Here is a 13,792-nt window from a genome sequence, read left to right on the forward strand (position 1 = left end):
TTGAGATCTTTGGCGGATAACGTAACTGCGCAATGCCATTATACGTGAACGATGAAAGCTTTGGCACGGAGACCACAAACTCACACGATTGATGAATACCGATCAAGGATAGGCCCTCTAACTCGCTTGACTTGATTATGAAAGTATAAATATTAGATAACGTACAGTCATCCAACGTAAGAGTTTTGAGATTCGGAAATCGGGAAGACAAATCAATAGACTTACTTGCATCATCATTAACAAGTTGTAACGTGAATGTAACACATTTAATAGTTAAAGTGGTTAGAGTCGGAAAATCCCATGTCAGAGATGGACTTATTTTATGCCCAAAATGGATGCTCAAAAAGAGGTGTTAAAAGATATCAAGATCTAAGCAAAGATGAATCGAATCCGCCACGTCGTGTTTGCTTATCACACGAGAATTCAATCTTTAGCTTCCTGACCCGTGCGACATTGCATAGATTACGATCTTTTTGAGAAGCCAAAGAGTGATGGAATTTGATCGGAACTCGATGGTGGAAAGCTCGGTAACGTCATCACGCACAGCTAGAAAGCGGTGCGCAAAATTCCGAAACTTTGAGCCAGTTGCCTGAGGGGAGATGGACCGATCTCGAAGTTCAAATGCTGGTGCGATTTCCATGTATTTCTCCAGCTTTGTGATAGAAGACTACTTTGAACGACAGATCGAGTATCTATGAACGAAAAAATGTGATGGATCACACCATCTGGCAATCGGCTGATCCGATCATCGCTTGACACTTCCCTAGCCCTTCGTCTAACCTTCGATGAGTCCCTCCGAACCATTTTTAGAGACAAATGCAACGATCTCCGATGGATTTCGTTGAAACAAAGGAACACAATGTAGAATGGGTTGGAGTGTGTGTGTCTTTGTGTTGGTTAAAGGATTTGGAAGAAAGTGATTTGGAGCCCTAATTCTGTATAAGCATTCGATTTTTGGTTTTGGGGCTGCATATTGATGATTAGCAATTTTGTTTACTTATATGGTTGTACATAAACTGAAATTTTCAGGAGAAAACTTCTTTATACATTCATCATATATTTTCAGGAGAAAACTTCTAATACATTCATCATAGATGTTAATTATTATGATTAATGTCAAGCTTTGAATGTAATATTTTCAAAAGCCTTTTACAAGCTGTAGAAAGTTTAAAAGTGTTCATTTATTGTAGATAGTAGTTGCCCTTTTTACTTTGCCAAATCATTTCAGGATATTTATATTTCTGTTGGCAAAATTTTCTTTAGAAAGCTGCATTCTGTTAATGAAAATCAGGTATTTCTTTTGCATTGGAAGTCACTGTGTACATTCTATGAAAGTTGCAATCTTTAGATAAGAATAATCCCACTTCAAATATCTTCTTCATATTCATTATATTTGCAAATTACCTTAATGAGAACATGCATAATTAGTTCTGTATAATAAATTCAGTCATTTGTGGTAGCTTTGTGTTTTGAACCCACTTGATTCATGTAAGATTATTTGTTTCCTTTTATTCAAAAGTATGTTATGTCATTCACATTGATATTTTGCTATAACATGAGCAATGAGTAACACTCGAACAACAAATATAATCCATGGCATATGCACATTTCCGACGGCTTCCATATATGTCCAAGTTCAATGAACCCAGAGCTACAAAGCGTAAGTAAATAAAATCGCTAATCGTCAATATGCAGCCCCAAATCCAAAAATCGAAGGCTTACACAAAACTAGGGCTCCAAATAACTTTCTTCCAAATCCTTAATCCAACACAAATACACACACTCCAATCCATTCTACATTGTGTTCCTTTCCTTTGTGAACAACGAAATTCATTGCGGATCACTACATTTGTCTCTAAAAATGGCTCGGAGGGGATCGTCAAAGGTTAGAAGTAGAGCTAGGGAATTGTCGAAAAACGATCGGATCACTCGATTGCCAGATGGTGTGATTCATCACATATTTTCGTTCATAGATACTCGATCTGTCGTTCGAAGTAGTCTTCTATCACAAAGCTGGAGAAATACATGGAAATCCCACTCGCATTTGAACTTTGAGATTGGGCCATATCCCGATCAGGCAAGTAGCTCTAACTTTCCCAAATTTGCGCACCGATTTCTATCTAAGCGTGATGACGTTACCGAGCTTTCCACCATCGATTTCCGATCAAATTCCATCACTCTTCGGCTTCTCAGAAAGATCGTAATCTACGCAATGTCGCACAGGACGCGAAAGCTAAAGATTGAATTCTTGGGTGATAAGCAAACACGACGTGGTGGATTCGATTCATCTTTGTTTAGATCTCGATATCTCGAACACCTTGTTTTGAGCATCGATTTTGGGCTTAAAATAAGTCCGTCGCTGACATGGGATTTTCCAGCATTGACCACTTTGACTATTAAACGTGTTACATTCACGTTACAACTTCCTAACGGTGATGCTAGTAGGTCTATTGATTTGTTTTCCCGATTTCCGAATCTAAAAACTCTTGCTTTGGATGGTTGTACGTTATCTAATATCGATACTTTCATAATCAAGTCGAGTGAATTAGAGAGTCTATCGTTGATATGTATTAATCAATCGTGTGAGTTTGTGGTCTCAGCACCAAAGCTTTCTTCGTTCGCCTATAATGGCATTGCTAGGTTTTTGTTATCCACTAAAGATCTTTGTTCATTAAAAACTGTAAATTTCCAAACAATCTATCATAGATCTATTCAGGGGCAACCGATGTTTATTGAGCTGTTGATCAACACTTTTCAACAACTCTGTAAAGCAAAGTCTCTTACCTTAAACTTAGACGCCGTGAGGCTTCTTTCTAAGTTCCCGGAATTGCGTGAAAGACAAAATTGCCCTTTCACGAGTTTGGAAAGTTTGACTTTGGTTTCACGCCACCGACTACCGAAATCCTTGACTGCGTTTGCCAGTGTTCTCGATTATTTCAGTCGCAGCTCTCCCGCTCTTAAGGTTCATATCGATTTGAATCCAAAACCATTGCTGTTCCGTTATTAGTGTTTTGATCCTGTCTGCAGCTCTAAAGGTTCTTTTACTTATGCTTCTTTAGTTTCTTTTGATGCCAGTTTTTCGTTTTTATATTTTTTTGTATTCATATGTAATATTGTGTATATATGTGTGTGTGTGTGTGTGTTCAATATACAAAACTATATAATTTTTTTTTGCAAGAACTTATGTGGACCATTGCGTAAACATGTAAAGAATTTTTTTCTCTATCCTCTCTTCTAAATGATTAATATAACATTTCGGTTGGACTATTTTCTTCTCTCTAGTGATTTGCACATGAACATGTGTAGCTGATAGTGAAAGTAACTTATAAAATTTTGAACACTATGTTATGGTTATGTGCATAGAATGTAACATAGTGTATTTTTCACAATAAATTTGAACACAGTCACATTATAGACATTTTATGAACATGTGCATTATCATAACAATACAATTCAAATCGCATTAATATGCACATGGAATACAAACTAATCTATTTGTATACTAAATCCAAACAAGTAAGATTATATATTTATAATATGCATTTGTGCATGTAACAAAATAAATATGTAAACAAAAGGATACCCGGGTATACACATGGGCATGTTATGGCATTAGAAACAGCCTTTGGTGAGGCCCTTGTTCTAATTGTTGGTATTCTTGTATTAATTGTTATTAGTCTTCTGAACCCTTGTTTCTTTTTCTTTTTTTTTTTTTTTTTTTTTTTGACAGGTGGAGATTCAAAGTCAACATCTTCAACAAATTAAGGATGCCATTTCTGTGAACGAGCTAAAAGAACCATTTCATATGTCCTTATATATGTCTTACCCCATACATGGATAAATTTTATTTTTCCGGCATGCTTCATAATTTGATACCTGACTCGAAACCAGGTTGTGGACAAGAATAGATGTTCCCCTAGGTACTCTCTGCTTTGGAATTTTATTCATGACTTCTTAGTTTTTGCATAACTTTATTAGAGCATTGTGATATATTTTTTTTTTAGCACAGTGAGTTCTTATGTTGTTTGGATTCTTGTAAAACTTATATTTGCTGTTATTGTCTAGACTGTAATACTTATATTTGCTGTTATTGTCTAGACATATTGTTTTGTTTCAGAAATGCTATATTTGTTGCTTGTAGAAGATCTTCTGTGTATGTTTCGTCATAGTAAAAAAAACGGTTGAGGAGTGTGGCGAGGCGAGGCGGAAGAAAACGTGTATGAGGCCCCTCATGGGGTTATGTTTGTATGTACGCCTCTAAGGGCCGGTGCGGTAAGAAAACATTCGCCTTAGGGGGTTATGTGTGTTTTTGATGTTTTAAAATTATTTTATTTTTGATGCTTTAGATATTCTGTGTCAATTATTTTATTCTAACAAGATATATAATATTTATATTTACTTTTTAATTTGTTAATACACTTTAGGTGATAAGTGCATGTCTCCCATTCTATAGGGTCTTTATTGTACATTCATTGAAAGATAGTCCTAGTTTTATCCTTGGACATTTTGTCCAAGTTTTAGCATAGGCCTTTGTCTGAGTTTTGTATAGGACAAAGGTCAGAGTTTTGTTTGTGTAGCCTTTTGTCTGAGTTTTGTTTAGGTCAAAAGGTCTGAGCTTTGTGTAGTATGTTTTGTCTGGGCTTTCTAGTTTGTCTTGAAAGTCCGGGTTTTGCCTTGTATATATACCTTTATGTGGAATAGACAAGGCGGCGATTCTGTGTGAAATTCTGTGCACCTAACCCTAATCATTGTGTGTGTTTTGTCTAGCGGCTGCTTTGTGTGAGTGACGTCATTCATCTTCCTCATCAAGAATACTCAGTGTATTCTTGATTTCTCTCACAAATCTTTGCATACTAGTGTTTCATCTGCAGTGGTTAATCATCAGGTGGATTCCGCACACCTGTTGGTGGCTTTAGCTGAGTGAGATCTTGGATTAGGAGGCCTTACATAATTCTGCGTCAGGCTTACCCTTTGTTCGCCTCGAGGCTTTGTAAGGCGAAGGGAAAACACCTAGGCTTGATAATCTTCTTTTAAACCTCGTGTTTCGTCTACACATATGCTATGTTGGTTTCCAACTACCTCTTTAATCCAACTACACTACTATACAAAACATTCTTAACTAGAAAAGTTTTTTTTTTTTTTTTTTTTTTTGTTAAAAAAACAGATGTTAGTTATCTTTAGGCTATATATCTAATGTACCCCTATTAATGGGTTTGTACCCTAGTGACATCAAGATGCAGCGAGGTTGAGGTTGCAAGACCCATGTGAGAGTTAGATACTACAATTATTTAAACTGTAAATATTTGTTTTTGTTATTATGTACTCATTTTGTTATTTTGTAGTCATTCATATATTTGTTAAACACTGTGTTAGTTTGTTTTATAATTTGCTTTCTATGGATCATGGTATGTAGGGATGAGCATGGTACCCGTTCGGTACCGAAAGACGAGGCAAGTGGGTACCCGTATTACTGGTGTTTTACCTGTAAATACCGGTACTGGTACCGAAAAATGGGGAAAATGGGTACTGGTACCTAATATATACCGGTACCCTGTACCAAATGCTCATCCCTAGTGGTATGTTCGTCGATTTCAACCATGTGTTTGTTTTCTTCGATAAGCATTAGTTCTTTGATTTTTTGCATCAATATATAAACTGACAATCAATCAAATCCAGTAATCCTCCTATCCCCCAATGATGTCTCGTTATAGATCATCGTGGACCAACAACAGGTATCAATGTTTGTTGTACATAATACATCGAGTTTTTAATGGTCATAGCAGTGTGGCAAGCTATAAACAGTCCATCTGTTCAAAATCCTAAAGATGTTTAGAAACTTGTGTATTGATATGGGAACTTCATGGGAGTGTGAAAAATGTAATTATTCTGAAGGTGCATATTGTATGTTTGTCATAATGACAAATCTTTTGTTTTAATTCGGTTGCTTCAAACCTGAACATATATAAGCTTTGCGAATTGACTGGGTGTGAATAAGTTGTCAATCACTTTGGCAGATTTCGCTAGTGTATGATATGAAGTTGATGGAAGAGTTTGCACGCTCACATTTTGATCAACTAGAAAGAGGCAAGTGGGCTAGAAAAAAGCCCAACTTAAAAAGGGGCGTGACTTATTTTTTACGGCACAAACTACACAGGCATTCAGAAAATATTCACCATTTCGATAGCACAAATTTGGGTAAAATGTGTTTAAAATATACACTAATATGGTTTATTCCAGTTCTATACCAAACTATTTATTTTACATATTTTTTAATATGTTTTCCTTTTATTTTATATGTTACTGGGCCTACTGTTGATGGATTGCCTAAAAGTCAATTGGGCTTATAAGGTTTGATATCAGATAAGGTTTGATATCAGATCATCATGTTGATGATTGATGATCTGATCCGTAGAGTTTTGTAAAGATCTTGTAGTGATCAAATCAAAAGTTTTTTGGTGTTTTAAACTGTTTTAACAAATTTGACAATATGATGTTGGCTTTGAATTGCCGCTTCAAATTGAAATACAAAAATGCCATCATATTGATATTGGGTTGCAATAAGAAATTGAAGGCAATAATGGGCTTGATTAACCATCACATGTACATCAAAGTAGAGATGCACAAAAAAAAAAAAAAAAAAAAAAAAAAAACCATACCTGGAACCGGACATGGTAAAAATAACCCGGAACCGGTTTTTTAATACCCTGGTATTCTATATCTGAAACTGGAACCGACCCTACCCGTAGGTTATAGATAGGGTATGCATTTTGATCTCAAGACCTGGAACCGGAACCGATCATACCCGATTAATACCCTAAACCAGACAAGAACTTGAACTGAAACCGATTATACCCGGCTATACCCGATACATAATTCTAAAATCTTTCTTTTAAATTTATGTTAGTGCATTTATTTTAATTTTCTTACATTATAAAATGCATATTTAATAATCATAAACAAAAAATACAAGAAAAATAAAGTATTAAAAAATACGAAAATATAGACCTAAAAAACCTGGAAATAGGGTATAAAAAACCCGAAAATAGGGTATTTTATTACCCGGTTTCTTAAGAACCGGAACCGAACCATACCAGGAACCAGGCACATAGGTTACGGTTTTTGTGGTCAAATAACCAAAGCCGAACCGTTTATAGCAATAACCGGTTCAAATCCTTAAAACAAAAAACCGAAACCGGTTCCATATCCGGAACCGATTATTAAAAAATACCCGGTTTGTGCACCTCTACATCAAAGTAGTTAATGGCATAAAATGAGACTGGTGGAGTTTCTAAAGAACAAAAATTTTCTTGAAGTGAAAAAAATTAATGAATTATACTATATATAGAACCTATAAACCAACGAATTGAACAACCCGTAGTTTTTTTCAAGTAACCAATATTCTCTATAAGAGTCTTTTTGTACTTATAATCCCTAAAAACATGCAACATAATACGGTATTCAGTTTTTGAAGATGTATTATGTTTAGATTGTGAAGTTTTTTCCTAAGGGGGCGTTTGGTTCGCGAAATGATTTGGAATTGGAATTGTAATTTGTATAGGAATTAGAATTTGAAGGAATTAGATTTGGAATTTAAACATTCCAATTGGAATTGTAAATTTTTGGAATTGAAATCTCAATTCCATTTTTGTTGAGTTTGGTTGTCAAATGAATTGGAATCCATCACCCCGGCATCCACAACCACCGGGTCGAAACGGGACGAGCCAAAACGGTTCGCGTCGAAATGGTTCAGGTCAAAGCGGTTTGATTCGAAACAGTACGGGTCGAAACGGTACATGTCAAATCGGTTCGATTCAAAACGGTACGGTACGGGTCGAAACTTTTCAATTCAAAACGGTTCGCATCGAAATGGTTCGAGTCGAAACAGTTCTTGTCAGAACGGTACGAGTCGAAATGGTACGGGTCGAAACAGTTCGATTTGAAACGGTACGGGTCGAAACCATTCGCGTAGAAACGTTACGAGTCGAAACCGTTCGCGTCAAAATGGTACTAGTCGAAAGTGTTCACGTTGAAACGGTACGAGTCGAAACGGTACGGTCGAAAGGTGCGGGTCGAAACGGTCGAATATTCCAATTAATTTACTTTAATTCCTTCACATATAGAAAGGATTTTGAATTCCTTTAGTTAAAGGAATTTGAAGGAATTCATGCCTAATTCCAATTCCAATTCTATTGTCAACCACACACATGAAGATTGGAATTCGGATTCCAATTCCATCGAATTCTGTGAACCAAACATCTTAATAGATGAAATTCTAATTCCAATTCACTTAAATTGCATTGAATTTCTGCGCACCAAACGCCCTCTAAAAGTTTGTTGGTGGAAAACTTATTTACCAAAATTCTAAAAAACGTTACTATAAAAAAAGGTTTTATGAAAACCAAAATGTTTCAAAAAACGTTTTTATAATTTTTTTTTATAAAAACTAAAATTCCATTTTGTTAAACATGGTATTATATAAAGTTTTTTAATACAACCAATTAGATAAAACAAGTGAGCTTGTTTGATGTCAATTTACTATCTGCTAACCAATGTAAGTGCGTGCACCCAACCAAGTAAATACACAAACATATAGAATACGAACAAAACTCATATCAAACCCATATGTGTAAGATTTAGAAATTTAATCTAATCGCCGGAACAAATTGGTGAACAATCTTAATCAAACGAAAATCAGAGTGAAAAGGGTTAGAATATTGTTAAACTGATACTAATGACAACAACATAGAGAGTCTTGATCATTTGAAATGTGATAGAACACATTGCTTTAATCACTTGTTCACTAATGCATCATCTACTTGTACATTTTAATCCGCACAATAATACTGACCAAGACAACTATCGAAATGTCGACAAAAATGAGTTGGTCATCACGGTACCTTTGGATTCTTTTAAAACACCATAGTTTATAAATTTTGACAAGAATACGTAAAGTAATTATAAAATTGTTGTGGAAAGGGATAAGTGTAACTAATTAGCCATAATTTTGTTAAAATAAAGAGATTTAAGTGTAATAATATGAGGGACTAAATATAACTAGTGTTTAAAAATACCAATTTACCCTCATTTTAGGGGTGTTTTATAAATAAAAAAGGAAGAAGTTCTTATTTTTTGGGTATCTTAAAATACCACTCCCTCATGCATTATAATATGGTATAGATAAAGAGAAAGTAACATCATAAGTGTTTATAAGAAAAAGACATAATTATATTCACCTGATCCCAACCTGAGATAACCCGTATTGACTTGTAATAAAAAAAAAATTTGCTTCAAAATGTGTTTTGACCCGTGATACAAGACGAACCCAAAGTTTTGTCACCTCTATTCCATTCAATATGGTTGAACGAGTTTGATGTTTGTTATTATAGTGTCATCTAGCTATTTTATGTAATTGGGTTATCATAATAAAAGTTCAAAAAAGTTGGAAAGCGTGAGGTGCACACTTGTTTGAGAATGATATGATTTCAAATTGCAAGACAACGAAGTCTGGGAGCAGCGCCCCTAGCAGCGGGGTCCCAAGGGAGGCATCTGTGACACCCAGCTATTTTGAGTTGTATCGTACAAGTGTAACACGTGTCATGAATAAATAAAAGGCTATATTATATTGGTACTTGTGTCTATACGTGGTATTTGATGTGTTGGTAAATCCAAACATGGTTTAAAATTATGTTGGCAATAATAAGATAAACGCTTATCGCGTAACGAACAAAATGCGAAACAAACGTCGGTGACCGCCCGATTAATGTTAAAATCCTAAAAATACTCTGGTATGATTAAAATGGTATTTTTAATCATTTTCGGGAGAAAAAATAAATTAAAACGCTAAGAGACTCTATTTTAGGAGTTTAAGCGCGTGCCGCGCGATCTTGCGCGTATTTGACAAAATACTGTCAATGCAGCCAATCGAGGCAACTACTAATTATTTCAATAATAATATGGTGAGTTTATTTTATAGAGTGATAAAAATAACTTAAAACGCCTTAAAACTGGATTAAAACGCGAGTTAAGATACACGGTGATTAGTAAAATACCAGTTTAAAAGCCATATATATATATATATATATATATATATATATATATATATATATATATATATAGTGTGAGGTTCATTGGGGAACACTAAAAAATTGGGGAACAGTGGGGAACCGACTCAAACGAACTCCGATTGGACTCATTCCAGCGGCGTTGGAACCGACTCGTCGAACCCTAACTAGGATCTTTAAACCCTAAACCCTAAATCATAACCCCTAAACCCTAAATATATTAGGGTTTGGCTTTTAGGGTTTATCTTTAGGGTTTAGCTATAGGGTTTAGCTTTAGTGTTTAGCTTTAGGGTTTAGGGTTTAGCTTTACGGTTTAGAGTTTAGCTTTAGGGTTTAGTTTTAGGGTTTAGCTTTAGTTTTAGCCTTTAGGGTTTAGCTTTTTGGGTTTATAGTTTAGATTTTACGGTTTAGCTTAGGTTTTAGCCTTATTTTTTAGCTTTAGGGTTTAGAGTGTAGGAGTTAGGATTTAGGGTTTAGGGTTAAGAGATCTTAGTTAGGGTTCGACGAGCCGGTTCCAACACCGCTGGAATGAGTCCAATCGGAGTTCGTTTGAGTCGGTTCCCCGCTGTTCCCCACTTTTTTAGTGTTCCCCAATGAACCTTCCCCTATATATATATATATATATATATATATATATATATATATTATGTGTGTGTGTGTGTGTGTGTGTGTGTGTGAAATCGTGTATATATGAGAGAGAGAGGGCATGTGGCAGCTCATAGGGCCACCTTTTCTTCCTTGTGGACAACTATTGAACATTGGGAGTGTAAGTGATTATTATTGCTACCTACACACTCTATACAAGATACTTTTGCAAATAAAAAATCACTTTCATCTTCTCCTACACACACAATCGATCGTACGCCCTTTCACACTACCATTTTCGAAAATTCCAAGCTTTCTTGTAAGAACCAAGCACATTTCAAGAAGTTTCCAAGTTGTTTTGAAGATCCAAGAAGGTTTCCAAGGTGAATACAAGAAGAAACAAGCTCCAAACATCAAAAATCTTGTAAAAAATCCATTGAATCTTGAAGGTAGAAAAATTACTTTTTAAAAACATACTTTTGATTCTTGGTGATGTTCACGTTGTTGGAAGGTTTCTCTTGATTCTTGGGATATTTCACAAACTTGAAACAAAAATTAATGGGTTTTTATACAAAAATTAAAATGGAACTTGTGTGTATGTTGATGTGGCCGAAAATGTTAGAGTGTATGGATTAGAGATTTAGTTTTTGATGTTACTTGATTTTGATGATGTGATATATGCAAAATTTGATGCACGCATGATTAAAGGTTGATGTTATAAAAAGTTTAATGAATAAAGAATGTTATGAAAAGTGAAGTTTTGGATGCTTGTATGCACATGTGTGTGTATGTATGTCGTGTATGTATATGTATATATACACATGCATGTGGGAAATCTGAACATTGCATTTATGTTAACATGATGATGATGTGATGAAGATGTTTTGGAATATCTGAACATGAATTTAAGATGGGTGTAGATGCATTTAGTTCATGTGAAATGATGATAATATGATGACATGCATTAGCAGCTTGTAATAAGCATGCATGTGGATTTTGTGATCAAGAAATGATGAAAATATTATAATATGACAAATGTTGTTTGAATCTCATTATGAACACTAAAAGTACTATTATTTGAAGTGTTATAATGATAGGAAACTTTGTCATAAGTTAGATAGCTTTGCATGTGATACATGAAGCTTGAAAAGTGGTAAAGTGGATTAAACTTGTATGATTTATGTGGTTTGCATGAAATTTGAGTTTTCATGAGTATGAGCACCATTTTACTCATTAAATAACATGCATTATTTTAAAATATCATGTCATTATGATTTGGGATGGTTATAGTAACGTTTGATGCAAAACTATGCGGTAAAACGGTTAAAAATCGACTTTTCGGATGATTTTTATAAAACTATTTTAGATCAGTAAGTAAACTGATATTTTTGATATAAATATAATTGTTTTAACTTATATTAAGTATTTTTGGTGTTTGGTTAGTCTAGGCGTAGGTCTGGTTGGTCACTAGTAGGTCCCCAGGTAGTCAACACGTGGTCCCGGAATACTTATCCGGTCAAATATGAGTTGACACGACCCGCGTAAGTTTCCCTTTATAGCTTACGCGGCCCGTCTGAAACCCTAAACGTTTATCTGATAATTTCTTAGTTAACGCGGCCCGCGTAAGGACATGCTTAATCTTTACGCGGCCCGCCTGAAGACCAATTTTCTAGATTTTTTGGTTTTTCATGCACAGTAGGGTTTTCAGGGTCCGGGTTTTTATTTATGGGTTGTTTAGGGACATTTTTTTTGAAGATCCTTACAACAGACCGCTTTGAATGTTGATAAAATTATCTCAGAATTTTCAGACAAAGAGAGGGATAGTTATAAATGAGAGAAAGTGATGATTAGTCTTTTACAACAAGGTGTCAAAGAGGACATTTTTGTTTTGCTTCAGCATGATGGTAGTGCTTTCTCAATATGGGAGGCACTTGAGAAAAAATTTGAAGGAAGTACGGAAATGATCAATAGCAAAAAATCATTATTGAATAATGAATTTGAGTTGTTTACAAGTATGCCAGGTGAATCTACAAAGACTCTTATTGAGAGATATTGTCATCTTGTGCGTACCATGTCTCAGTTGAAAATTACTAAAACTCCAGCAGAATGGGTTGAAAAATTAGCTCATGCTTTACCTCAAAAAGAATGGGGTATATATCTCATGATTTTAAAAAAATACAGGAGAGTTTAGTAGATTGTCAATTGGACAGTTTATTGAAAAGCTTGAGGGACAGGATCTTGAACAACAAAAGATTGCCAGAATGAACAGCTCGAGCAATCAACTAGACATCAAATTGTACTATAAAGGAAATGTTCAAACTGTTGAAGCAAGTCCAAAGATCCAAACTGCTTTTAGTGCAGGAAATTCATCCGGATCAGTCAGTCAAAGTTCAATCAACGCTAGTGGATTTTCAAATGTTAATCCTTCAAGTGTTCAAAGTGAAAATATTGGTAATGGACATATGATTCAGTGCAATGTTGCATTGCATCTTCAAAATGGTCAGAATTTTATTTTTCTGAAGAAGTTGTTAAAAGTCATATGGCATTACTGGTTACTGCTTTGGAATCTTATGAAGGATTGATTGCTGGAAAAATTGGTAATCCTATGTTAACCAAGGAAGATTATGACCAAATTGATGCAGAGGAATTGGAGCTGATGGATATAAAGTGGTGCTTAGCAAGTGTTCTGAGGAGAGCTGAGAAATTCAAAATGATTACAGGAAGAAATGATTTCTTGGATGCAAATGTTTCTGCTTTGGGTTTTGATAAATCTAAAAGTTACTTGTTTTCGATGCAGGGAGAAAGGTCATTTTAAAAGAGAATGTAAAAATCAAGAAGCAAATGGAGCAAATAATCCGTTTGGTGGCCATGATTACTATTGGAAAGCTATATATCAACAAATCACTCATCAACCGTGTCAACAAAAAGATTCACAAACTGCTCATGGGAAAATGATTGAAGATGCAAATAAGAAAGCTTATTATGATATCATTGATCAAGATGATGAGAAAATGGCTCCAGGATTTAGCTAGGATAAGTTTGTGGATGAGAATAAAGAGTTTAAAGCTTTCATTGCTCAAATTGGTCAAAAGCCAGAATTGATGAAAGAATGGATAGCAGTGTTATCTTATGAAGACGAAAGTCAA

At 34.9% G+C, this 13,792-nt stretch overlaps 1 protein-coding gene across 1 annotated transcript; it reads left to right on the top strand.

The window, feature by feature from the left end:
• The first annotated feature begins 1,861 nt into the window (after positions 1 to 1,861).
• Positions 1,862 to 3,007, top strand: LOC118488306 (putative F-box/FBD/LRR-repeat protein At4g03220). The gene has a single exon (XM_035985659.1). It carries the CDS (start codon positions 1,862 to 1,864, stop codon positions 3,005 to 3,007), a length of 1,146 nt encoding a protein of 381 aa, XP_035841552.1.
• Positions 3,008 to 13,792: the final 10,785 nt, after the last annotated feature.

Source organism: Helianthus annuus, chromosome 16 (assembly GCF_002127325.2).
Source record: "Helianthus annuus cultivar XRQ/B chromosome 16, HanXRQr2.0-SUNRISE, whole genome shotgun sequence".
NCBI lineage: Eukaryota > Viridiplantae > Streptophyta > Magnoliopsida > Asterales > Asteraceae > Helianthus > Helianthus annuus.